Genomic DNA, 27,643 nt, shown 5'->3' with positions numbered 1-27,643 from the left:
AGATAATCTGACCAACACCTTAAACCAAAACTGATTTTTAGAAGATGAGTTTGTTGAAAAATGGAGCCTATGAACTCACATCCTGTTGTTTTTACTTAAATTGTGCACACATTTACAGATAGTATAATTTCTAGGTTATGTGGTTAACATGATGATGTTCTTGAAATGGATTTTCCTGATTAAACATTGTAATCAACTTAAAGCACCAACGACAATTGATACTGGAGAAAATGATTTCCCCTTCTTATGTTTCTCAGCCAACAGTTTCACCAGCCTCTTCAGCCGACATGGCCCCTATCTCCTCTGGTTCGTCCACTTGGACCTCCTCAGGCATTCCCTTCTCTTTTGTCTCCATGGCGACAGGAATCAGCCCTTCTTCTAGTGGTAGTCAGGCAACGGTGGCATCCGTGGTGACCAGCACTTTACTAGCCGGACTTGGCTTTGGTGGAGGAGTCATTTCCTCTTTTCCGAGCTCAGTTTGGCCAAGCAGAGCAAATGCACGCAATCTCACACCGCAGCCTAGTACACACAACGTGCCGAGCAAGGATGTCAGCACTCACTCAGAGCGAGAGAGCGGCGAAACTGGAAGTAAAGGCAGTGACAATGAAAAGGATCCATCTGAGGATAGAGAAAGGGAAGTGGAAGATAATGAGGAAGAAGAAGAGGAGGAGGAGGAGGACAAAGATGAAAAGAAACAAAAGAAACGGCCAATAGAGGTGACGGAGAAAGGGAAAAAATATGACGGTGTGGTTGCGAATGATCCTGCCTGTGGAAAACCTGACACTACTGCAAAGGAGAAAGAAGAGAGTATAGCACATTCAACTAATAGGCTACCTGCAGTTGAACACCAGCAGGTGGTCGTCAACCACGGTCTATTTGTTCATAACCACACCAGTGGAAGCACATTCCTGGTTCTTGAGGGCTATCCATTGACGCTTAGGCTGCGACAAGAGGAAAATTGGCCTTTCTCCATCCATACTGGTGAGTGGTGATATTTAGCAAGCTTGGAAATAAAGAATGAAAATAACCTGGATCATTATAATAATAATCGGTCATAGGCCCTATCGTCATCATCAACAACAAAAGCCTAATTGTCATCACACCCAGAAACTGTGTATGACGAAATTGGTAGTGCTTCACCATAAGGTGCGTTTTCTCGGCAAAAGACCTAATAAGTGAAAGTTTCGGACTCGTAATTTAGCATTATGCCGTTATGGATACATCGCATCACCCCACCGAGCGGATGACTTACCTCTCACTGTCTTTCACTTACCTTCAGTCAGCCAGTAGGAGGCAGATCACCACCCAAACATATTTTCATATTACCTCACCCCAAAGTTATTACACAGATGGGAATGTGTGTTGTGTTACCGCAAGTTTAGAGTTCTGATGGATGTGGGGAAAAAACTGTCCTTAAGCCTATTTGTCCGTACTTTGTGGGACCTATAGCGTCTGCTAGAGGGCAGCAGCTGGAACAGATAGTGACCAGGGTGGTATGGGTCCCCGATGATGTTCCTGGCTCTGATAATAGAAATGATAGGGTTTTCTATAAATGTTCTATTGAATATTCAGAGTTATCAACTATTACATCATTCCTAAGAGCCCACCCTATTTCAAATCTTTGAGCACCCGAACCTGTCAACGTTGCATCAAAAGTAACATCATTTACTGAATGACACTTAATGACATCTGGCATTAAGTGTTTGTTTTTTTAATTATTATTTTGGCATTTTTTGTTGCCTTTAATAACCTTGCCTCTTTATAGTTGCAATGAGCAGTATCTGTTAGTCAGGCTTTATCTTTTGCGTCACTTATAAAAACTTTTTTGCTGGCAAAAAAATGCAATCTTCCAATTTAAGAAGAGTGGGATCATCATCAAAAGTCTGAATCAGATAAGAGATGATGGATTGCAGTAATGTAAAGTGGCCCTGCTCAGCAAGACTTTGAGCAGTGCTCTGCATTAACCAAGCAAACGCCAGGGGACAATCAATTCAATTTCAAGCGCTTTGAGAGAAGCACAAGGCGAGAGATGACAATGAACAAAAGCAATTTTATGATATTCCCTGAAAATAGCTTTCTCAATCTCTTTGTCAATGCTCATTCAGTTATTTTTATTCTATTTGAGCAAGCGGGACACAAGGTCAAAAGCTTTAAAATTTGTTTCATAACTGTGTAATAGTAGTAACTGTATACATTGCACTCACGACTTCTGAGAGTGAAAATTGTTTTATCAAATTTCACTTATGTGTAGAGGTGTGAGAGTAGCCTTCGGCAAATGTTGCTGTCTAGCTAACGTCATTATCTGCCAGTAAATGTTTTCCTGGAAAAGTGCAGAGTTTTGTAATTTGCTTACGCAGATACTTTTCAGGGAGCAGTGTGATTAGAAACGTGACTGTCATTCAGATGAAATAAAAGATGCAGTCTCTAACAGTACACCTACAGTATTTCACATTATAAATAAAAACAGCATTATTTCTTAACATGTCATTTTTGACTCTTTTTTTAGGTCCTCTTTAGATTGCACAGTTTTTGTACAATATATTCCAGTACTCTATTTAAAGAGACGTGACATTGAGTCTATGTACGTATTTCTATACTTCATATAATTGCTTATATGTAATCAAACCACATTTTGAACAGCAGTAAATGAATAGGACACTGATTTTTATGCCAATAAGATCAGAATAATAGTTGAATCTTAATTTCACTGTTAAATCTGCTTCTTCAACTATACATATCTTCCCTTCTATGTATTTTCAACCCACTTCACCAAGCAAACTTGCCTGTTTTTAATCCCCCTCTTTTTCTTACCTACGTCTCCTTCCTCTTTTTTTTGCATATCCCCTTTTTTTCCAACCTCCCTCATGCGTGCCACCCCCTCAACTTCTTTGTATCTCCCTCCCTTCTTGCTCAGATCTTAGTGTTGGCCTACTTTCACACATGGGGAGAGGAAAAGAGGCTCGGAGGCTTGATTCACTTGTAGGAGGGGGAAAAGGCCTTGCTCCATTTATAGCTACATTTCCCTGCATGGTTTGTGTTGGACGAATTAGTGAAAGTGAATATATCACTGCACACCAGTGTTTTGGTTCGCATGACAAGGTTTAATAATGTATGTCTTAGTTTGTGTTTATATAACAGCAAATAGAAAAAAATGGAAACGGAGGCAGGCAGTATTTGGGATTTTTCCATCCATGCACTATGCATGTACACAATGTGGTGTACGTGTGTTTGTATATTGAGGTGGGGGTATTATAAAAGAACTGCTACATTATCTTTTACTGCAATGGCCAGTCTCATGTGGCGCCTAGCTACAGGCGCAACTGCAGATTGAAAGCCATGGGAGCTGGCGTCACAGCTGCATCACATGAACTAGGTAGGCGATGGTGATGCTAGAAAAGACAAAGAAATTTGAATTGAAATCCTCCATATCATTCAGAGCTGTGCGGTAGCTGGATGGAGTGATTCGACATAATGTTTCCATCCAAATTTCAGGGCAAGGATTTGATGAGATGTTTGGTTTAAAGAGAATTTGGCTTGATTATAGTGGATTGATTTCCCAATATAGTTTCATTTGACCTAGCCTGGCTGGGAAATATTAATATTCAAGAACATGAATTGAAAATAGCAGTACTCTTTTGATAAAAGATAATGTTCTCAGTAGCTAATCCTTCCTGTATTGAACCAAACCGATAGCAAAATAAAAATTGGACGTGACCTCCAGCGATTGCTTGCTATGAGGCAGCAGCGTTAACAAGTTTTCACATTGGTTTTGCTTGATGGTGCCGATATCTCTGATAAATATTTTTTTCTGACCAGTATAGTTTATATTATACACATAGGTGCTCCACATAATACTTTGTAAAGGCACTTTATTAGATACTATAATGTTATTTTTTTGTACTTCTTTAAACATCTGATATTTAACACTAGATTGTTTTCCCAGCATTCACGATTCTCCTGGATTTTTAAGTACTTGTTTTTTTAGCGGGGGATTTGTGAATTAACATTATTTACATTATTTAGGGTTTTTAGTTTTATCTTGTAAGTCAATCATTTAAATTTTTGGCACTGCCCAAGTCAATTATCCTTATTTGACAAAGCATTTTGCCCATTTTTCAGTGGCCAACTGGACCTACCAATTGAGAAATAGATCACGGCTGGACCGTGTACACTGGATGACCTCTTTGGGGGTGCTCTCAACTCTTTCCTTCATCTGTCTTGCTCTGCTGGTTGCTGTGTTCATTCGGTGGAGGTAGGTGACTTCTTAAGATGGTAACTACCTTCATATTTCTTAAATCTAAATTCAAGAGAGAAAAATGTCTGCTTATTGAATTCTGAACTGAAGTTAAACATTTTTTGGGACTGTTCAAAAGGAGCATAAATCTACTCTGTCCGTCATAAATCTCCAACTCAATGAACCGGCTGAAAGAAAGAGCTCTACTTGCCAAGCACTAATAAAAGGATTCATGCTAAAACTGAGTTAAAATAGTAGCATACTGGAATGTTACGATGCTGACAGTATTTGAAGCTCTCCACACACTATTTGAGCGAGGCCTCCTCCCACTTGTGTCGGAAGGTACAGATTTGCTTCTATTCTAATCAATCCAGCTGTCTGCATGGGTCATGTATCAACTTATATTTCACTCACACTTAATGTGTGACCTCAAGCTTATTCTTAGACTTCTGTTCTACAGTGCTCCGTTTTGTGTGATTAGTCACTGAGTATTGTATAAAAATACCCCGCAATGTAATAATACCAAAATTTAACTTTCTTGAATACAAGTCAAGTGTTTTCTAATTAAAAGAATGCAGTATAATAATATGGTAACTCACTGTTCTTCAATTCAAGTCAAATGTTTTCTCCACAAAATATTGTGACTTTAGTTAAATAAATTTAGGCTATTAGTTAGTGAACAGAAATGTGAATTAGTTAAAAATCAGCAATTTTGCCCAGTTAGATAAAATATTTGATACAATGACAGCCTGATTCATTATGGGGAATGTGAAACTCTAGTATTAGAGACTAGAATAAAATGTTGTATTTACAGTGTTATTTTGTGTTCCAAGTTATCTTATAACCAGTCCAGGCTATTTGGAAGGAAGGACATCAAAACAATTATATATATACACGAGAGCTACCCATGTTACCCATGAGCTACCAAATGGTTGCCTTTTTCATGTGTCAAGCAAGACCAGGGATTAACTGGCGGTCAGTACAGTCATCATTAGGTTTGACCCTGTACAAAACAAGTGCTTTCAAAAGAGCTGAATTCATGGGAACATTACAGAACAATCCTCTTTTATTGAGTGATTTTTTTTCTGGAGTTCTTATAGAGAGGAACTGTTGTCTTTTATTATCAAATTAAATCCTGGCCCCCAAAAAATAATCAATATTTAATCTTTGTTGTTGTTTTTTTCCAACTCTGTGCTTGACCTCCTTTACCCAGCAGTACCCGTCATGTGAGATAATCACCACCACCACCATTGGTCTTAGACCAACACAGACACAGACACACATTGAGTCAAGCCCGGCAGCAGGTAGATGGGGGTGGGGAGAGTCTAGTTAATCCTATTGCCAAACAAACCATGGGTCATGACCTGAGGTTTTGCACTGACCCAACCCTAGCTCGGTATTGTTGGTTATGATTATTATTCTATTTTGTCCCTAAAAAGGCACCATACTGTGTTGCTAATATGCAATTAAATTAGTTTGCCACATTAGAGTAAGTTTTGGTTCACCTTGTTAGTTATTTCATTACAATTTAATAATACATTTGTTTCCCATTTGACGCGGAAAACTTGAATATATGACCATAGCAGCCTCACACCAAGAAGCAGCTTGGGGTCGCCTTGTCACGGGACCTTGCCTTCATGCCTTGTTAGGAAAGAACTACTCTCACCCTCCCTCCTTGCCTCGGTGCGCCCTCCTCATCAGTGTGTCCCTCTAGTCTCTGCACTCGGTGGCCACTCAGTGTTTAATTCATGTTAGCAGAAGCATGCTGGAGCCCGTCTGCTCCCCTCTGGTTGTTCCTCACGATGAACGCTTTTTGCTCTCTGCTCTGTATCAAATACAGGTAGGAGGTTTTTGAACACACATGAACTGCTGTTGATGCATTGTTCTTATTTGGCGGAGTGGTTGCAAATTTAGACGCACGCACATGTAAACAAGCTGACTGGAACATTGAGTAACTCTACCTAAGCTTTAAAGTGTACGCACGGTAATGATTTTGGCATTTAAATGTACATTAGGGTATTTAAGTTCACAAAGGCAGGCTTTTGTATTGTTTCACACAAGTTAATAACTGTAATGTAGATATACAAATGACACCTAATTTCATTTCCAATAAGAACAATTGGTGCGGTTGTTGTAATTACTCTTGGAATACCAGTAGTATTTCCACATTTACTTCTTTGACTGGCACATAGACCTCACCTGACCTTTGCCTGAAAGCCACAAGGCACCGTAGAATATTTTGTTTACCACCGTGTCACCAGAATAATCCATTTTAAATGTTGACCAATTATGTTGTCCGAAGACTAGAACAAGAAAATAAATCTTCTGTCAAACAGTGCGTTAATGTTGTGACTCCTGATAAAGAAATGACATTTTTTAAATAGTTTGAATGACGAAAATAGTTTTAGGATAACAAGGGTTTTTTTCCTTAATCCTAGTCTTCAAGAAATCAGTAGGTCTTTGGGTAAGGCTTTTTAAGGAACATGGATTTTTTTTTCTCCACTATTTTCAGAGCACCGGAATAGCAAGATGCACCAGAGAGAATTTAAAAATAGGCCACCATGCATCAATTTAAGTGAAGTGTATTTATTCGAAAAGAGTGTGGAATATCCACCTTGATATCATGCTAGCCCAACACTTAGCACATTTTGCAGTGTAAGGATTTTGGGAGTCAGGCCCCATAAAGAAATAAATGTTTAGGTTGTTTGCACTATCCCAGGCATTCATTTTGGTAATTTGCTTCCCTTAAGGGATCGTGTTTTTAAACTTCATTATAGTGTCCCAACATTTTTATCACATTTTGGAGAAGCTGCTTAGTTGTGGCCCACTGTCTTCTCTAGGCTTCTTCAAAATATTTTCAAATTCCTTTTGTGTGCCTGCCACCCCCATTTGTTTCTTTTGTTTAATGCGCTGATGCTTTTTATTAATGCAGTTTGTGTCTCCTTTGTAATCTGTGGCTTATTGTGGGAGCTTTGGATAACAACCTTTTGGGAACACAAAATATTATGTAATCTGTCAAGCTGTCTTTATCCTGATGTACTTCTAAGAAATGAACAATGCTCCAGAGAGATGCAACCCAATAATATCCCCTGTGTTTCCTAACATATTCTCACATGGTTGATGTGATCAATCGTGGGTCACTAAGATTTGATTTAGTCTTTAGAATTGACCGATAAATTGGATCACAGCTCAACAGTTAATAAATGTAATTTTAAATGTGATGAAAAGCTTCATCCCAATCTTCTTCACTTTTACAGGCGTTGTTTCCAGACAACACATCTGTATGTGGAGGACGGTAGTTCATCCAGGATGTTGTCCAATGAGACAGTGCCTGTGGCCTCTGTCCCAGGTACTAATCAACACAGTACTCCTCACCTGGGTTGCAAGTATTTAGTATTTTAATAGGTTATTTATCAGTGGTGGCCCTTACGTGATGACTTTTAGTTCTTTTTCTCTTTTGCTAAGTTACTAAAAATGAGTTCACCTATCACTTGCTACTTGTAAGGTTACTTCCTGGGCTAATGATAAAAATGTATTTGAAAAGCAATTTCAGTAAGTGTCATTATTAAAAATACATGCATTTTTAACGTGAAGAGATATAATACTCAATTGGATTTCTTTGCTGCTCGTAGCTCTGATACTGTTACTCTCAAGACGATAAAATTCTGGTTACATTTCTCCATTTCAGATGACATAAAAGTCATTCAAGTGAAGCAATTCATCAACCATGTCTCAGAACTCTCTGCAAATAGCTCACAAGGATACTCACAGGATTTTGAAGTAAGTAGTCAAGTTGCATTTCTGCTAGTAACTTTACTATAAAGAATAATAATAATAATAATAAATATCTACAAAATACAACCAGAACACTGCAGTAAACTAATAGAATGGCAGTTTATGCAATGGATTCAGCCAATACAGATGAAAATGTTGTCGTGGTCAACAGTTAATGACTTCAGAAGGAATGTTTTACCATAAAATCAACCCCAACTCAAATTCTTTCATAGTGAGTGAAATTGTGAAAAGAGAAAATAAATTGTTATTTTTTTGTTTGTAATAGCTTGTTAAGAGAAAATGATTCAATCTGCAGTGTGGGATTCTAACAATACTGCTTTTTTCACATCTCCATCTCAACCCAACCACAATAAGGCAGACAATCACCTCACAGAGAATACTTTTTTTTTTTTTACATTTCTTTTGTTTGTGTCTTTTGCAAGATGATTACTTGTATGGGATTTAGTTGGTCTGAGGAGTCTTGTTCTTGAGCAGCCTATGATGTAAAATGCCTTGCGATAACTTTTGTTCTGTTGTTGCCAAAATATCAATAAAACAGACTAGAAATCTCCACAGAGTTGTACAGAATATGGATTGATGTTCGACCTTTTTTTCCTGTAATACCACTCGCAATGAAAATAAACAATACCCTCATTCACATGTTGGGAGAAAATAGTACCCCTTGAAACAAATCACACATATCATAAATCTTAATTTCCACTTAAAACATTGAATTGCAGATGCCATGAAAGCTTTTATCTGGAATAATGTGTCTGGATCTGATTGATTCCTCAGTCGCAAAATAAATACATTCTTTACATTATTGATGAGACTGCTTGAAAGAACTCGTATTTAGTAAAGGTCAAGTAGTTTTAGACCAGACATGAGACAAGATGCATGGAAGAAAGGTTTATATGTATTGCCATGCACCAGCTGAAAATGTACTCCCTCTCCCATATCAAAATGCCAGCCACAGTTTCACTGGTACGTGAACTATACTTTGTAACAAGAGGTTTAGGTTGTTTACATATCCCTAGATGGATATTATAAGCAGTGCACCATAACTTCTGTTCTAACAAGAAAAATATTTTTTTCTGTGTTTTGTTTTGAATCCCACGATTCCAAAACTATATCCCCATCCCAATGAGACTTTAAAAAAATGTATAACCAACGATCCAAAAGAAGATTTGTGAAACACAGGGGAAAATAAGATTTAAAGTTCCGAATAAATTCAAGTGTCTGTGTCCTTGTTAACCATGCTTTCTAAATGCCAGCAACTGTTTGTTGGCAGCCACTCAAGATTCTCAACTGAATGTCGCAGACATCCAAAATCATTACATAGTTTAATTTTCAGGACGGAAAATAATAAAACGTAATGCAGTCTGTACATGGGCATTAATTTACATGCAAATCCTTTAGGTGAAATGTGTATACAATTGTAACATTTCAATGTTATGTATAATGCCCTGAAGTCTCAGAAAATCATTTCAAAGGTACATTAAGTTTGTGTTGAATCTTTGCAAAGAAAAAGACTGGAGGGAATGGCTCTTTCAAAAGATAATGGGAGAGAAAGCCACAAGATGGAATCCACCCAAACAGGTCCAACTAGAACAGCCTCTGTGGAATGCAATTAGAATGGGAAACATTGCAGCTAGTTACAACATTTTGCGAAGATATAAAAGCAAAAGTATGTCTTTATGACTCTTTGTGTGTCTTTGTGCGTATCCATGTGTGGATGCTTTCCCAGGAGGTTCAACGCTGCGCTGCAGAGATGAAGATCGCATCGGAAAACTCCAACCATCCTGAAAACAAGCATAAGAATAGATACATCAATATAGTGGCCTGTGAGTATGGCTTATTTCAACAAAAAAGGGATAAGCATTTAAAAAAAATCCCAATCTAAAGTGATATTGCAGTAATGTGAATCATAACTTTGTAAAGTGGAAATGGTCTTCTGTTCTATACATATACAATACATTTTGTTTGGCATCTCTTGTGCTGTCATTAGCCACCGTTATATATACGGGAGTGTCTAAAAGTGCGTCACTCTTGCTCACTTGTGTGTATGGTGGATGCAACGGGCAGGTGTAAAAGTCAGGTTGGATGATGACATGTATTTGCACTACATTGTGATCATGTGATCTTGCTATATTAATGCACTTGAATAGCACATTTACACAATGTTCCTGCAAAATGCTTTTGCTGATTTTACTCTTAAATTATCTTCAACCATCACTTATCTACAATGTCTTTTATTTTTAGATGACCACAGCAGAGTGAAGTTGAGGATGTTAGTGGGAAAGGAATACAAGTACACTGACTACATCAACGCCAACTACGTGGATGTGAGTTTTTTCCACGTTTTTTCATGCGCAAAGCAGAATACAAAGCGAAATACCAGTGAAATAAAATGCCATTCCATTACAGAGTTGACAAAAACAACAACTTTCCCTGATTCAACTCCTAATTAAAAAAAATACAGCGGCTTGTTTACGAGTAAATTAAAACATGCTTGTATACAGAAAGAGAAATATAACGAAGGCACACGTTTAGAAGGCAGACTGTGATCCAAGGGCCCTAGAAGATTTAACTAACAATCACGTGTGGGATTAAAAATAACATATTTAGGCATCCTGCGAGAGGTTTATGGTAAAAAGAAATGTCATTTTCAAAGCAACCCAGCGACACAGGGCATGTGCCCAAATTAACAGTAATAGAAAATGACAACCGACATTTCAACCTGAGGCCAATTGAAGATCTTTGGGTTCGCCTGAAGAGGTCTGTAGTCAGGAGATATATGAGCAATTTGACAGATTGGGAGCGTTTTAGCTAGCGTGTGACAATAATACCAAGTCAATATATGGTACACTTAGGTTTACTCTTTTATACAAGCATGTTTGCTTTTGCTATTTGCAAAATGTATACTTATGGGGAAAAAAACTGCTTTAATTGTGTAATTAGGTCCTTTTTTATCTTTCTATTTCAATATTGAAATTAGAGCCTTAATGTTTATATTGTGTATAATGTATAGTACCAGTCTTGAAGTTAACTATGTATGTTTTTTAATATTGTCTTTTCCACCACAAGTTTGAATAAAGTGTGTCTCTTTCAGGGTTACCATAAGCCCCAAGCATACATTGCTGCTCAGGGCCCACTCAAATCTACTTTTGAGGATTTTTGGCGGATGGTGTGGGAGCAGAATACAGGCCTCATTGTCATGATCACTAACTTAGTTGAAAAAGGACGAGTAGGTGACACACATGCACACACACTTACTTTTGAAACGTAACCTTTTGTTTAAACTCATCTTTGATAACATACAATCATGCAATACAAACTATCAGACATGTCTTGCTATTTGCTGGGGTGAGGAATAAAGCCTGCCGTCAATACGAAAATATGTGAAGTATAGTTCTATGTATACAGTGAATTACAGTGCATGGATTGAATCAATATGTAATCGAGAATATGTTGAGGTTGACAATATTACACTTTATCCATTGCATGTCATAAAAGAAGTACTCATATCTAGAAAAGGAAGAGACATCTTAATTAGTTCATGGTTTTATTGTTAATTAGTAATGGTTGTGTGTCTGTATTGTTGTCATTACAGAGAAAATGTGACCAGTACTGGCCAACAGAGAATAGTGAAGAATATGGCAGCCTATTCGTGACGCTGAAAAGGACCAGTGTTTATGCCTGCTACACTGTTCGACATTTTACATTGCGTAACACAAAAATGAAAAAGGTAGGTCTCTTTTTATTTTTTTTATTTTTATTTTTTTACAATCTATCCACTGTAATGTTACTTCATTTTTCATCTGTTTCCCTCTTCTATGCCTGACTAATTTGAATATGTATACAACATATGATAGCCTAATTGATGCTTTTTCGACATGAATGCACCCTCATTTGTCTTCGCCAAAACCTGCTATGTCATCTCTTATTTTCCACTTCCCAGAGTGGAAAGGGGCATACAAAGACACAGGCCCTGTGTGAACGTAACGTGCTCCAGTACCATTATACGCAGTGGCCCGACATGGGTGTTCCTGAATACACCTTGCCTGTGCTCACATTTGTTCGCCGATCATCTGCTGCCCAAAGGCCTGATATGGGGCCAATCATTGTCCATTGCAGGTAAAACTCACACTTTCCGGATGCACTGTACGTACTGCACGTTCAGTTTATACAGTTTGGATGCGTAAAAAAGTTGGATTGAATCGATTATCGAGGGTTTACTCTCTTTTATGTTTTTTGGATGTTGTGTTTGCAGTGCAGGAGTGGGCCGCACAGGCACCTATATCGTCATTGACAGCATGCTGAAGCAAATCAAGGACAAGAACACAGTTAACATACTCGGCTTTCTCAAACACATACGTACTCAACGCAACTACTTAGTCCAGACTGAGGTAAAAATGTACAAGATTTTTGGTGTATTTGATTGAAAATACATTCTAATTGTTTGCAGTGTTTTTTTGAATTTTATTTTCTTTTTAAAAGTGTTTTTCTTACATATGTGTTATTTAACTATGTGTGTTGCATTTTGCTTGGTTGATCCAGGAGCAGTATGTGTTTATCCATGATGTCTTGGTGGAAGCCATCCTAGGCAAGGAGACTGAGGTTGCAGCCAGCCACCTTCATCACTACACAAATACCATCATGAAACCAAGACACAGTGGTCAGACTCGTGTGGAGAAGCAGTTTAAGGTGAAGGAGCAAATATTTCTTTTCAATGTATCTATCATTAAAAGTCTACTACTTCTTTTACTTTTGATGGTGATTAATATTAACTTTGTATCTTGTTTTTCACTACCTGCATTCATTTATGAGGAATCTATTTCTATCATTAGTTTCAAGTGGAGTCCAATTAAATGTAAATCTCAATTAGAGGAAATCTGAAGAAAAATCTGATCATGTTAAAACATCTGTTCGAGGTAAAAAAAAAAAAACAGCACCGAGTTTGTTATTCTAATCTTTTTTCCAACAATAATGACCAAGGTGAGTAGACGGACTGTGTTTTGCAGAACAAAAGTGATTATGATATTGAAATTGTGCCAACATAATGAAATCAATGCTAAGATGAGACACTGCAGTACGCTGTTGCTTTTTGTATTTAATGCATTGTTGTTTAAAATTCGAACATGACAGTAACTCACTTCTTACCATGTTTCAGTTGATTACACAGTGCAATGCCAGATTCATGGAGTGCTTCAGTTCTCACAAGGAGTGCAACAAAGAGAAAAATAGAATTTCCTCAGTGGTGCCATGTAAGTCTTGCATTTTGGATAAATAATACACTTAAAAAAAGAGAAGTTATATGAATAATAAAATAATAATGAAGTGGAAATGTGATGCATCCTAAGACACTTTAGGAAGTGAGGCTTAACCAAAATACAACTTACTCGGCATAGTGTTGCTGGTCTATAAGGAGGCAAACATAGCTGTTGGCCCTCGGGTTGCTCCCAGTTGCTAAGACAAGAGGAATAATATATTGAGGAACGGTGAGCAAACTGGTTAGAACTTCCACCTCGCAGTTCAGAGGTCACGGGTTCAGATCCGTTCTGGTTTTTAATGTGGTGTTTGCATGATACCTTCATGCGCGTGGGGGTTTTGCTGGGGTACTCGGGTTTCCGCTCACATGCTGGAAACGTGCACGAGATGTGAATATGAGTGGAAATTGTTTTTGTCTACTTGTACAATTTGCTGATAACCTCTTCTAGGTGTGCCTCACGTTAGCTGTGATAGGTTTCAGCATACCGAGATCATAGTTAGTAGTATAAGTGGCACAAAGTTTAGATCTGAGGATGAGTGGAATGTTCAACCTATGAATGGAGCAGCCCCCGCTTAGCCGGTGCCGTACTAAAATAGCATGGCCAAATTCAGGAATGTGCAGGCAAGTTTTGCACAAGTAAAAATAAATAAATAAATAAAAAAAGATTTCTCCAAGTTCATTATTAAAACAGAAAAGAAAATTAAAATATAAAATGTATAAATAATCACAACCAATCATTCAGCCGTTCAAACAGAAATGAGCATTTTTATGAAAGTATGGCTCAAAGGAGATTTGAATTGTGAGGTTTCTCTTTCAAAACCTGTTTTCATATCAATTCTCAATCAAATTCCATTTGCGACTTTGAATGTGCAGATGTACATCTGTAACACGAGTAGGCCAGGGTTCACAAATATTTTTATTCTACGTATCCTTCCAATGATTGTCATTTATTTTAAACTCAATTTCATTTCTGTCTATTTGAATAGCGGAACAAGCAAGGGTGAGTTTAGCACCTTTGCCTGGCATCAAGGGAAGCGATTACATTAATGCCTCTTATATCATGGTCAGTACTTATTTTTCTTTTCCCTCCTTGTACACAATACACCAACTTAGATGCATGCCCTCAATCTGATTCCATACTTAACAAATATGTGTCCCTTCACTGAGACATTTTGCAGAGAAAATAGATTGTTTCTCGAAAATGCCACTGAAATATTCATAAATGTCTGAAGCCTATAAAGTCATTTATAGAAATAGGCCATCACGGAGTCAGATTTATAAATTGTTATGTGTGCATTTGTTTTAGTTTCTCTCTTTGTTATTTTTCCTGCAGAGTTATTACCGAAGTAATGAATTCATCATCACCCAGCATCCTCTCCCCCACACCACAAAAGATTTCTGGAGAATGATCTGGGACCATAATGCGCAAATCATTGTCATGCTGCCTGCCAACCATGGACTGGTATGATGCATTATATATACAAACAAACACATACACACCATTACTAGTGTTGTAAGTGTTTTATTATGCAAATGAAGACTGTTTCAGTTGCTTTCCCTTTAGCCTTTTGTTGATGAACACAGAACTTGCTGCATTGAATATTCTTGACTGCGACAGAGCAATTGCTTGTCAAGGAAACACAAGCATATTTCTGAGGAATTTTAAGATGGGGGGGGGAATTATGTCAGCTGTTTACGTGATCACGTGTCCATGACAACAGCTAGGTAGAGTTGAGCTTTCCCCCCTCTATGAACAAACTGGATGTTTCAAATGCACTGTGCACAAGGACAACAAAACGGATGTTATGATTTGCAGTCAACCTCAAAAAATGGGAAAAATGTTGAGAAAAGAAGTCATTCTTTTTTAACGCAGCATGGAGTAAAGTATGACAATTTGAATGGAATACCATGTAGCACAACAGATTTGTTTAATCATTGGAAAAAGAACGGCAGTGCTTATGAATGGACTACATCAGATCTAATTACTGAGTGGCAAGTGCACATTTTGAAAAATATTTAAGCGAGTTAAAATTATAACTACTGTGTAACGGCAGGATTGGCTTGCTTGTTCTCCCCTGATTTGACAGAGAAGAAAATGCTCTTCTTTGGATGCACTGCTTAGCCAGTAGAGGGTGTTGCAGCTCAGTCCATTTGACAACCCCAGAACTGTGAGGCCAACACTCTAACTACTTGGCTGTTGGGCTGCCAAAAACTATCATATAAAAACGAAATATAAAGAAAATGATATTCTTAGCATTACTGCTGAGAGGTAGCAGGACAAGAAGTATGGGAGGCTGTGGGAACTATTGCTGACAAAGCTTTTTGGGATGTAAGGTCTATGAGGCCATAAAACTGTGTTTGACATAAAATTAGTAGGTTGAAGTAGTATTAAAAATAAATTAATATTCTGAGGAGAAAAAAATGTTTAAAGTTGTTATATTACTTATTTTTATGTTACTTGAACTGGAAATTGTTTGGCTTCATGGACTTGATTGCCTGCGACCTGTATTAAAAGAACGGCGTATGGAGTCTTCGACCTTGATAACCTTTACAACTTTTAACCTCATGAGCTCTAACCATTATTGAAGTAAATTATTCCATTTATTGTATTAAATGTGAAGTACCCAGTATATATTTCTCCTCCAGGCAGAAGATGAGTTTGTTTACTGGCCAGGTATGGAGGAGGCCATGAACTGCGGAGCCTTTACTGTCACCCTCATCAGTCAGGACAAACTCTGCTTGTCCAGTTTGGAGCAGATCAACATCCATGACTTCATCCTGGAAGCTACACAGGTTGCTTCCGTTTCTGTTTGCGTGTGTGGGTGCTTTAGACATTCTTGGTGGCAGTACAGAGAAACCTCACTACTTCGCGCTTCGGTTATCGCTGCTTCACTACATCGCAGATTTTTTCCTGGGGATTTTTTTTTACATTTTTTTTTTTTTAATTCATTCATTCATCTTCTATACCGCCCATCCTCGAAAGGGTTGTGGGGCTTGCTGGAGCATAACCCAGCTGTCTTCGGGCGAAAGGCAGACTACGCCCTAGACTGGTCACCAGTCAGTCATGGAGAGACAAACGACCATCCTCACTCCCAATTATACCGCCACCTGCGGGAATCGAGCCTGCGTCTGCCCGCAACAAAACATTTTTTCCTACTTTGCGGATTTTCACTTTTCGCGGGGGCGTCCGACCCCCATTAACCGCGATAATCGAGGTATTACTGTACTTTCTCGCTAATAAACTGAACAGCTGAATTGGGTGCAAATCTACTATAAGACAATCTCATTTACAAATGAATTTTTACTTTAACTTGACTTTTGTATGACGATATTAGTAGTACTAAAAACGGAAGACAGAAGATTTAATACAAGCTAGTTGCGCCTTGTTCCTTTTGTTGTGAAGGAAAATGTAGATATTTTGTTCATTCCATTAATACATTTCCTTCTCTTTTTGGACACGATATGCTACCAGGATGATTACGTATTAGAGGTGCGTCACTTTCAGTGCCCCAAGTGGCCAAATCTCGACTTGCCCATCAGCAACACCTTTGACCTTATCGACATCGTCAAGGAAGAGGCAGCCATCCGGGACGGACCAACCATCATCCATGATGAGTAAGTCTAACACATAAATAAATTGGAGGTGACCAGTAGATGTCTACATTTTGAAATTTTAAATACAACACCAGCTTGGCATGTTTTTTAAAACAGCTCATTTGAACTCTCAGGCGCTGTTGACAACAACCTAAAAAGAAATGTACAAAGCCTTTATATGAATGAGTGACAGTCCTATATTTTCTCCTTGCCGGTACGCAAGCAAAGTGCTCAATTAGTGGTAATGAAGTTGTCTATAGCATTGATGTTCTTGAACACTCTGCTCGTATATATTTGCTTGTTACAATGATGTAGGGAATTTTGCACCTTGAAGAAAATAAATAACTGGATTGATGCTTCATCTAGTGTTTTTGGTGCAGTTAGCTTGTACTTTTCTCACAATTGTCAGTTAAAGCTCAATGTAATTGACTACATGCTCATTATTCAGCCAGGCTTGAGCTGTTAGCATTCCTCTCTGCCACTTGCCTGACAGTGCAGCTAATGGAGGATGAAAGCTATCCCATGATGAAGGCTACCTGCTTTTCTCAAGGGAGCCTCACGTCAGCCTCAGCTGTCAGCTCATGTGGTTTCACTCACTAATAAAATCTTTATAATCTGAGAAAACGGACCCGTTAATGCATTGAAATCCTCAATAAACGTCAACAGAGGGTACCTAAAGTTGCATTTACCTCGAACTCTTCATGAGACATGCCACGATTAATTTTAAAGCTTTAAAACTATGTCAAAGTATTTTCATTTCATTGTCCAATAAAAAATAATAAAAAACACAATCTTCTCATATCCTTTCTCCTGCAAAATGCTCTTTGAAAAGTTCATGCCCTCCATGTTCTTTCCCTTAATGTCTGAAGATATATGAAAGTACTGTGCAGACGACACTTACTTCTACTTTTGTGATTGGTTATTAGGTTTGGAGCAGTATCAGCAGGTTTGCTGTGTGCCCTCACCACACTTTCTCAGCAACTGGAAAGTGAGGGGGCTGTCGATGTTTATCAAGTTGTCAAGATGATCAACCTGATGAGGCCAGGAGTCTTTACAGACATGGTGAGTCTGGCCCTCTGGTAGTTTAAGTGACACACTGTCAGTAGGCAGTACTGGTAGAATCCATCCATTTGTGTGGGAGCATAAAAGAAGTAATGCTCAACTTTTTATTTAAATGGGCAGTCATAATGAAACCTAACTGCCCACAAAGTCAATGGTATGATGTCTCTCTTTTTACAGTCATGTGCACTGGGAATGTTTTATGTGCCCTTAAGCTTTCCATTTCCCATTTGAAACAGATCAAAATGATTTGGTCAGCAAAGTCATTCTCAAAAATTTCCCTTTTTATCATTGCTCTGAGTTAGTTTTATGTGCAATTGTCAAAATCTTTCGGAGGAATTTTGGCTTTGTTCTATGTTGTTAATACAGTCATACCTCTACTTACGAATGCATCTAGGTACGAAATTTTCAGGTTTTTATATGCAAATCAGTGACTTGAGATACAAAAAATGTCCTTATCCGTTATTTCATTTTGAAAATATTGTCGCGGATGTATTGATTCTCAGTTTAGAACATCGCTACGCTTTACTGGGCTCTCATTTCATCTCATAAAATGACAATAAAAGCATTCAATTCAATTCAATTGGCTGTCTCACAACAACCACTATTCATGTTTCAATATTTTCTCTTACATACCTGTCCACCTCAGCTAAATGCTCCCCTTATTAATGATTGCAATTCCTCTTATTAAGCGATTAAAAACTGTACAAATGCAACGCAACAGATATTTTCACACACACACACACATGGGGCACACGTAAAAGTCTAAAATGTAGTACTACAAAGTGTACGGCTTTCGGCCATGGTAGAACAGGCTCTTGCCGCCATCTGGCAGACAAACGTGGGTATTATATCTCCCATTGTAACGGTCACGGAGGGAACTATTTCAGCGGTGCAGGCCACCTTTTTTGGATTGGATTGGATAACTTTATTCATCCCATATTCGGGAAATTTCATTGTGACAGTAGCAATCATATGCTTTATTTATTTTAAGACATTAATAAATCACTTCCTTATAATTTTCTCTTATTTTTGTGTTTCCTCACACCTTTCATACAAAATTGGGACACTGACCAATTTTAAACGGTTTAGTTGGTAGTTGTGTGAGGACCGTGGAATGAATTAGAGAATTTGCATATAACGTACACCTCTACTTACGAAATTTTCAAGTTATTAAAAAAGTTCTGGAACAAATTAATTTCATAAGTAGAGGTAATTTGTTCCAAGATGTTCTCCTCTGCGTCCTTTCATTCACTGTCTTGGTAACTCCCAAATTTGTTTTTTCAACTGCTTGCCAGGATCAGTATCAGTACCTATATGAAGCCCTCCTCAGCCTTGTTCACACCAAGGAGAGCAACTTTGGGCCTTTGGACAATAACCGGACCTTGGAATCCTTGTCAGATCAGTCAGACAAGGCAGAAAGTCAAGAATCACTTGTGTGAGGACCACAACTGGACGGATGATATTGTGTCTCCAAGCAACCTGCACCCCTTTGACTCCTGGCGCACTCGAAGGAGTCATTTAACTTTTTAAGCCGTCAAAGAACAATTGTTAGACTTTTTGAGGCCTTTTTTGCCAGACTGTTGGTTAAAATGATCGGATTACTTTTTTACAATGATATAAAAAACATTTGATATTTATTTTTTGGTCTTTATGTCCTCTAATTGACTGGTTTACACCTGCATTTTTAAGTTTAACGCTGTTGCGTTGGTGGGCAAAGAGATACATTACACAGTCGATTCTTGTTTGCACTATATAATGTCAATGTTACCTGCCTACGCTGAAGTCCAGACATGTGGCTTGCGCAAGTTGATTGTTTTGACATTCCTCAACCTTGTTCTCCGCTCAGCCACCTTCTCGTTTCTTCGAAAGACATTGCTCTGTTTGACACTTTCCAGTGGATTCAAATCAACTAAAGGAGGTCAAGCTCACCTCAGCAGCTGATGTTCAACTGCAATCACATTTTCCGTTCCTGCTTTTCTGACCGATTGCTTGAGCAAACCATTATCACTAGAAACGATACTTCTCACCACTGAGCTCATGTTTTCAAAGTCTGGGTTTTTTGGGTGTTGATTTCTGCTTTGTCCTGTTCCGTTATGTTCTTATTTTGTTGTTTTGTGAGCTTATCCAAAAACAGAGTAGTGAGGAGTGGTGTTACAACTGTGAACTTGAAATCTTTTTGTAAGTCAACCTCTAATTTTGTACATATGGAAACATTATGTATGCGTTAATGCATATATTATCATCACTCTTTTTAACAAGTTATTTGTGACCACCCACTGCGGGCTGGCTTATTTTAACTCTCATAATAGTCAACAGTATTCACAGCCGCTATCCCGCCCTTCTGCTTTTTATTTTTTTATTTTTTTTTATGTGTATGCTGCTAAATTGTCACACTTCACCAACGCTTACTACTGCTAATTCTCATCTCATGGAAACCCTTCTGCTAAAGCATGCATTAAGGACACTGTTTTTAGACTCTCAATGGTGATGAGTGTATGATAAAGGCTTGCTATAGAATAAACTTTCTATGATATGCAAGGAAATATAATACTCGACAAGTTCTATGCAACAGGTTGAAGAAAACCAAAACAGGGTGTGATTCTCAGCGTTAATTGTTATTGATCAACTGACCTCCTTTCTTTTCTCTTGTTACAAACCAGATGTAGTTAATTCATTTTCTTTTAACCAATTATCTTGATGTCTGTGTCACTTCATTGCCACGTGAGCCAAAAGAGAAACAAACAAAATGGATTATTTTCTCTCTTTTTTTTTTGATAAATGATTCTCAATCTTAATTTTTGGGAGAAATTTTGTTGGCCTTATTCCGTGCCATGACCTCGAATTACCGACAATGTTACGGGGTTGCAGTTGGCCTATTTCCACAACGCTTAGTCGCTGTTTTTGGTGTTATTATTAAAGTGTGTGTTCTCCATACAGGTTTAGTGTAATATCGACTTTACTGCATTAGTGTAGTTTAGTCACACTAAAGCAATTACCTATCTATTCAAAAGGAACTCAAAAACTAAGAACTCTCCCTTTGTACAGTAGTCCAATAACAAGAGATTAAGTAATTTATACGGGATCCACCACGTCTATTTTTTTTAATTTATTTATTTATTGCTAAAGCCGTAAGTACTCAAAATAACAGTTGTATTTCACATAGAGGTTTGATCTGACTTTCATTAATCATTAAAGGCCCAAACGAAATTCAGTTTTATTTGCCAGAATTCTCTCACCCGTTTGAATGTTTAATAGTTCACAAAGTTTTCTTTTTTTAATTTGTTTATTTTGGTGTGAGGAGGCTAACCAGTCAAAATATGTAATCTATGTATAGTTCTTTCAAACTCTGTAGTTTTCATACGTACCACCTCCAAATTTGTGGTGGTGTTACTTCTGTTGAGGGGCAAAAAAAAAAAAAAAAACATTTTGAAATTCATGCGTGACCCAAGAGCCTTTGACTTCCCCAGAGATTTGTGGTAGTTTTGTGATTGAGACTGAGAAATCAATTTATTTCTTTTATTTTGAATGATTCTTAAACACAGCACAAACCACAGAAGGTGATAAACAATGAGGTGACAACTGTATTTTGATTTTCGAGTTAACGTTCCCGAATGTTTTTTACTCATTTTTCTCTTGTATGATTTAAAACCAACACAAAAGCACTGTGTAATTCACACCTATGAGAAGGATCTTAAACTCAGTTAGTGTGTATTTTACTACTCTGGTTCACTAGCTAAGCCACATTAGCTACTCAAATAAAGCTTAAATACGCGGGGTTGAAATTGAAATGGAACTGAAATGTATACATTTGTATCATTAACCTTTGTGCCATGAATGACAAGTATATTTGATGAATCACTTTGGAACTATTTGAAGTTTGTGTGATTAGCATATACTCAAGTCACCCATGCTTTAATTACCTTTAACTGAGTTTATAAGTGTGTTGCCGCATATATGAAATTTCACATTCTACTTTGAGACATGTTCCTCATTCATGGAAGGGTTTCTGCAAGATAAAATGATGTCTCATTTCTTTGGAGAGCATAGTGATGTCTCAAAAGCGCACACACAGCTGTACTGTGAATAAAAACTGTATATATTTTGCTGCCTCTAACTGCACCCAAACTGGAGAATCGTTGATGGGAACAGAGGAAATGCTTGGTCATTATTATTTATTTTTGTTTTGTTTACACATTGGCTTGTGGCAGCACTTGCTTTTTCTTGACTGCAGTAATTTTAAATTTACTTAATAATGTGTACAAAGTGTTGGTGGCTTTCGGACAAACTGTTTTATTTGATATACACGCCACTTCTGAGTACAAGTGATTGGTTTTTTTTCCCAGATTTTGGTAATTACTATTATATGCCACTTTCCAACTTCACACCATTCATATAAAATCAGTAATTGTGATATTAAGACATATTTTGTTGTTCTTTTTATTAATAGGTATATGAACCTCATTCTACTAGTGTTATTTAATATGTATAAATTGTATTGCATACAATAAAATATGTTCTGGAGTTTTTTATTTTAATTATTGACGCTCAAACTCCTCCCCTACTTTGCTCACCTGACAGCAGAATTGATCAACTATAGATCAGTCACTAGTGGTGAAGGGTATTCGTGTACCATTGCAAATACATATTTGATCTAACTAAACATATGAAAAAAAAAATGTGCTTGTTGGAGCAGGCTCCAACTCATCACAAACCAAACCAATTGATATGACAATTCTGATTGGATGATATGCTTTTCAGAATGATAGCCTCTTATTTGCCTATGTGATCTTGACAATAGACCAGGGGTGGCCAAACCGGTCCACGAGGGCCGCTGTGGGTTCAGGTTTTTGTTCCAACCAATCCAGCACAGACACTTTGACCAATGAGATTTCTGCAGATAACAAGAAGCACCTGACTGCAATCCACTGATTGCACTTGTAGGACACCAGATTGGTGAAAAGGTGTCCTCTTGATGCCTTGGAATGAAAACCCGCACCCATTGTGGCCCTTTGTGGAATAGTTTGGACACCCCTGCAATACACAGAAGTGAGCATATGTGTTTATATATTCCTTTTAAATGAAATTAATGAAAGTATTATTTTTAAAACAAAATTTACATACGGTTAGTAATATTTTAAATGTATTACTCCTTTTATTTATAGTACTTTTTGTCGTCCAACAATGTGAAGAGATCAATTCATCAGGAACTGCCATAAAGCCGACTAAGAAAGGCAAAACGGCGTTGTAGTTTCATTGTTTGTCCACTTGATGGCGGTGTTTCATTTCTGAGCAGGTTTAGCAAGAAAAGAAGTACGGACACATGACTGTAGTATTTGGGAAACGCCGAAAAGAGAAGTGCGCTTGGTTGTATGGGATGCAATGTTTGGAAAGAGTAACGATTCATCCCCAGTCCGTTATAGTACGTTTAATCCAGTTATTACAATTGGTCAACTTGTTTACTTGAAGTGTACTAGCACTTAATGGAAGGCTTTCAATTTTTGCTTTTAGTTTGAAGATATGGCACTGTTTGAGCAAATGGAAATTCATAGAGAGACATTGAAGTTCCAAAGGGAGCAGCAAATAAATCATTCTGAAGTCGCTCATCTAAGGAACAAATTTGCTACAGGTAAAACGCTTCATCAATTTATGAAATGTTTACATTTTGTATGTGTTATGAGCCACCATGCTTTGTGTTGCATCTCGACACTGGCAATTATGTGCGAAACTCCTATATATGTATATAAAAGTACATTGTCCTTTCGAGACTTTTAATAAATGCAATTAATTTAATTATGTATATTGTAACATTGTGTTGCTGTGCCTCGCAAGCATTCCTCACCTGGAAATGGTTGGGAAGCTAATTATTGAATGGAATTTGAGACACCTTGAAGCAGATGGGTGGTATGTCAGTAACGCCTTGTCAATGTAGCGAGTCAGCGCAAATATGGCACCCTCTGCTGGCCAAATTCCTGATTACAGGACCTGGTCTATTTATTGGGTAAATGACGATACATACGTGTAAAATGTCAATATACAACGTTTTTTTAATCATTTTTACGATGTATAGCTTCATATGCTACAGCAATATTTTTCACTTTGTTTTCATTCATCATCATCCAAACAACTGTTCAAAGACCAATGGCAATCAAAATAATGCACTTATTATTTCTGTGTTTATTGATTTAAGTGGTTAGTGAGATTAGTTCAGAACATCATTGATCTATTGTCATGGACACAAAAGATTGCCCAAGCCACCTCACATTTTTTGAATGATTGTAAATTGTCACTTCACATGATTGGGTATGTGGATTGGGTTAGTCCAAGGGTGTCAGACTCGGGTTGGTTCGCGGGCTGCTTTAACGTCAACTTGATTTCACGTGGGCCGGACCATTTTAGATATAATATTTAGATATTTTTTTATATAAATGGATTAAAGGAACTGGATTAAAAACCCTGAATATTCATTTTTTATAAATCTAAAACAATGTTTATTTTAGCTTTTTATATATATTTTTAGATTTTACAAAATGATTTTTGAACTAAAAACACAGTAAAAAATGATTTAAAAATTACAATTACTGATTTAAAAGGGGGGAAATCAGGAAATTTAATATACATCTATACTCTTCATTTTAATTTGATCCTAAAACAGAAAGTCGGCACTCATGATTTACTTTCCCGGGCCACACAAAATCATGCGGTGGGCCAGATTTGGCCCCCGGGCCGCCACTTTGACACATGTGGGTTAGTCTGTATCACTATTCATCCTATTGTCAAGTACGAATGAGAACACTTACCTTCTATGCAGTTTATTAACCCAGGTGTTGTGAGTAACATGATTGTGTATTGGAAAATCTACTTTTTGATCTTTAAGTTATGCTCAAGGGATTTGGTTACTTATCATGTCTTGCAAAATAAATTTTAGTGCGCTGAAAAAGGTGCCGTCAATTCCCCACACAGCAGCCGCTTTGTCAGAAGAAGAAAAAGACGCCTAACACCTTCAAAAACTCCCAGGAGTGTAGAAAAGATTTGCACATGCTCTTCTTCATGAGATATCAAAAAGTCTCCCCTCACGTGCTGTGATATGTTGGTGCAGATTTGACTGGAGTGGAAATTCAATTAAAACCACAGAAGACCATACTAACTATCTATCTTGTACATGATGAAAGTCAAGTCTGATGTGCTTGCCATTACTGCCAAAACTGAGGAACTTTTATTTTTATTTATTTTTGCAAGCTAAATTACTGTGATGTTATAGTCCTTCAGGTGGGGTATTGGGCATCTGTTGAAAATTCCATTTGAATCTGGGAGCCCTTCCTCCTAGGCAAAGGACCCCATCTGACATATTCCCCTGGAACCTTACCCAAAGGAACTAATCAGCAACATGCAACGGTGAAGAACCATGGCCGGCCTCCTCAGCCAAAATCCAGACCAGCAGTGGGCAAACTGGTCCTTGTTTTTGTTACAACTGATCCAGCAAAAGTCACTTTAACCAATGAGATTTCTACAGAAAACAAGAAGCACCTGACTGCAATCCACTGATTGCACTTATAGGACACCAGATTGGTGAAAAGGTGTCCTCCTTATGGGTTGGAATGAAAACCTGCACCCACTGTGGCCCTTTGTGGAATAATTTGCCCAACCCTGATCTATATATTAAACTATATGGAATATCTAGTGACCAACACCCAAAACCAGATTTGTCCCTATCTCCTGCTATGGGATTCCAGCATTTTACCAGGGCCAGAAAGAAGTGCTTTTACCTGTTTTGTGTGATACAGTAGTTAGCTGCACAATTACCCAATACAAAGACGGACAACTTCGTCTCCTTTGAGAAAGTTGTAGGACAATTCTACAAAGAATTGTGTGGGATAATAAGTCTAATGTCACAGATTTGATGTATTGTTTACTTTTGATGCACAGTGGAATATTAAGCTTGTGTACAACAGATGTGCGATGTTGATACCCAACTCCTCTTTGTTCCAGATAACAATAAACTAACCTATAAATCAAAGTGTGGGTTCTCTAGCATTTACTCCAAACATTATAAACCTGAAGTTCCAACTACTACTCTCTTGATGAGTAAGGTGTAATGAATGTATACTATTTCAATTAGAAAAATAAAAGTTGTTATTCAGAAACCAAATAAAACTCATAATTTGACAAACTCCTTTAAGATAACACAGTTTTGAAACCTGACAGAATACAATGGCTGGTGGCCAGGTCAAGTGTGTGCATTCCCAAACACATCATCTGCACGTCCTCTTGCCATCTGAAGCGGACTTCCCCACATAGTATAATCATAATGTATCATCAGGTAGCCATTGTGTCGCTCGGCGGTCAAACTGACCCCAGAACAGCGTCTTTCAGCAACATGGTCATCTCCAAGCCCCTGCCCTGCCTTTTCCTCCAGCGTTAATCATGGGCGATATCTTCCTGCTTTCTCATTGCGTTGTGCGACCCCTCCCCCGAATGTCGTCTCTCCTCACGAATTTCTTGCGTGTGCGACTGATTGACATCTCCAAGAACCTAAACCTTTTGGGGTTTTTTTGCAACGTGTGATTGAGTAACGTAGTTTTTTTCCCCCCAGAGTATTTTTTCGGCAATTTCAACATTTTTTTTCTCCTCGGGGGGGAATCACCCCCACCTTTTCTCCCCCCACCTCCTCTGAAATCTGTGAAGCGCACTCCTGTTTAGGGAGTGGAGGAGTTGTAGCCTACCGTTGTAGCAGGTGTCGCCTCCGTCCAGCACTCGGCAGCATGCTCGATCCGTCTTCCAGCGAGGAGGAAGGGGATGAAATCCCAGAGGTGGACCGGAAAGAGGTGGCGGCCGCCCCGAAGAGCGTCAAAGGAGCACGGCCGTCCCCGAACCGAGACAGCGACGGTCACGGTGGTTCAGGGGGGCTTCAGCCCCGGGGCCGAGCGAGCAGCTGCGGCCGAGCCTCGAGCCCCAGCCCGTCGGTGGGGAGCGACAAGGAGAAGGAGGATATCGAAAAGATGCAGAGAGAAGAAGAGGAGAGGAAAAAGAGACTCCAGCTGTATGTGTTTGTGATGCGTTGCATCGCGTATCCGTTTAACGCAAAGCAACCCACTGACATGGCCAGAAGGCAACAGAAGGTAAGATCAAGTGGGGAAAAAAAGCAAAAGCGCCACTCCTCAAAAGCCCTTTTGAATGTGCATCGCTTACATCTCGTTTGTGGACAACTGTTGCTTCCGCAGGTGCGGCTGCAGATCCACCCTTTGTTCGAATAAGCAGCATGTGCAATCGCACCATTTTTGTGTGTGTTCTGGAAGCACTCAAAGGTTGCATATTGATGCTGCACACCGATTGAGTAAATCGTGATTTTTGTGTGGAGCTGTCGTTGCTTGACAGTAATTGAGGGAAGCAAAGCCTTGGCTTTGCTGTGGCTCCTCATTTGCAAAGTCTCATTTCCATCTAGTAACCAATGTGATAAAGGGAAAAAGTAAACAGTGTCCCAAAATACTATTACATGCATGCATACATATTAAACAGTGCATACATCCACTTTCAGGATTAAAACAAACTACAGTAATACCTATACCAGTGGTTCTTAACCTTGTCGGAGCTGCCAGTTTCATACGCGCATTCACAGGAACCCTACTTTAGTGTAAAATAAAATGTGATATTTTATTTTAAATTTCAAGATATATAAATTCCTAGTAGCACTGATTGACCAAGCAATGTCA

The 27,643-nt window shown here is 38.3% G+C and overlaps 3 protein-coding genes across 5 annotated transcripts in view; all 3 read left to right on the top strand.

Moving 5' to 3' along the window:
- The window catches only part of LOC144075471 (receptor-type tyrosine-protein phosphatase gamma-like), a 134,280-nt gene extending 111,823 nt beyond the window's left edge, over positions 1-22,457 (top strand). For both annotated transcript variants that reach the window (XM_077602506.1, XM_077602507.1), the window contains exons 12-29: positions 258-981; positions 4,120-4,252; positions 7,492-7,583; positions 7,923-8,014; positions 9,756-9,852; positions 10,271-10,353; positions 11,121-11,255; positions 11,622-11,756; positions 11,970-12,145; positions 12,282-12,417; positions 12,569-12,715; positions 13,182-13,275; positions 14,267-14,343; positions 14,614-14,742; positions 15,927-16,073; positions 16,753-16,895; positions 17,801-17,936; positions 19,232-22,457. In XM_077602506.1, the coding sequence (XP_077458632.1) occupies positions 258-981; positions 4,120-4,252; positions 7,492-7,583; positions 7,923-8,014; positions 9,756-9,852; positions 10,271-10,353; positions 11,121-11,255; positions 11,622-11,756; positions 11,970-12,145; positions 12,282-12,417; positions 12,569-12,715; positions 13,182-13,275; positions 14,267-14,343; positions 14,614-14,742; positions 15,927-16,073; positions 16,753-16,895; positions 17,801-17,936; positions 19,232-19,375 (2,820 nt within the window). In that variant the 3' untranslated portion in view covers positions 19,376-22,457. The remainder of the gene's footprint in view (positions 1-257; positions 982-4,119; positions 4,253-7,491; positions 7,584-7,922; positions 8,015-9,755; positions 9,853-10,270; positions 10,354-11,120; positions 11,256-11,621; positions 11,757-11,969; positions 12,146-12,281; positions 12,418-12,568; positions 12,716-13,181; positions 13,276-14,266; positions 14,344-14,613; positions 14,743-15,926; positions 16,074-16,752; positions 16,896-17,800; positions 17,937-19,231) is intronic.
- A 476-nt stretch (positions 22,458-22,933) lies between these two features.
- LOC144075491 (uncharacterized) lies at positions 22,934-25,820 on the top strand. Of its 2 annotated transcripts, none has more exons than XM_077602556.1 (4): positions 22,934-22,982; positions 23,099-23,355; positions 23,445-23,562; positions 25,261-25,820. In XM_077602556.1, the coding sequence occupies exons 2-4, from the start codon at positions 23,257-23,259 to the stop codon at positions 25,476-25,478; spliced, it is 435 nt and encodes a 144-aa protein (XP_077458682.1). In that variant the 5' UTR covers positions 22,934-22,982; positions 23,099-23,256; the 3' UTR covers positions 25,479-25,820. The 2 variants fall into 2 exon arrangements, with proteins under 2 accessions (XP_077458682.1, XP_077458683.1); XM_077602557.1 differs by having other exon boundaries at positions 22,935-22,982; positions 23,230-23,355.
- A 558-nt stretch (positions 25,821-26,378) lies between these two features.
- LOC144075496 (calcium-dependent secretion activator 1-like) overlaps positions 26,379-27,643 on the top strand; it is a 55,328-nt gene continuing 54,063 nt past the window's right edge. The window contains exon 1 of the mRNA XM_077602563.1: positions 26,379-27,052. Coding sequence (XP_077458689.1) covers positions 26,696-27,052 — 357 coding nt within the window. The 5' untranslated portion in view covers positions 26,379-26,695. The remainder of the gene's footprint in view (positions 27,053-27,643) is intronic.

Source organism: Stigmatopora argus, chromosome 6 (assembly GCF_051989625.1).
Source record: "Stigmatopora argus isolate UIUO_Sarg chromosome 6, RoL_Sarg_1.0, whole genome shotgun sequence".
Taxonomy (NCBI): Eukaryota; Metazoa; Chordata; class Actinopteri; order Syngnathiformes; family Syngnathidae; genus Stigmatopora; species Stigmatopora argus.
Note: the sequence above shows the minus strand (reverse complement) of the source record. Positions and strands in the feature narration are given on the sequence as shown.

What these genes read in the sequence shown, in the direction of transcription:
- LOC144075491 (XM_077602556.1), top strand. Translation starts at nt 23,257, where the DNA reads ATGACTGTAGTATTTGGGAAACGCCGAAAAGAGAAGTGCGCTTGGTTG. An exon ending in TTCATCCCCAGTCCGTTATA is followed by an intron (nt 23,356 to 23,444) that starts GTACGTTTAATC and finishes TTTTGCTTTTAG; the next exon opens with TTTGAAGATATGGCACTGTT. An exon ending in AAGGAACAAATTTGCTACAG is followed by an intron (nt 23,563 to 25,260) that starts GTAAAACGCTTC and finishes CCTTCCTCCTAG; the next exon opens with GCAAAGGACCCCATCTGACA.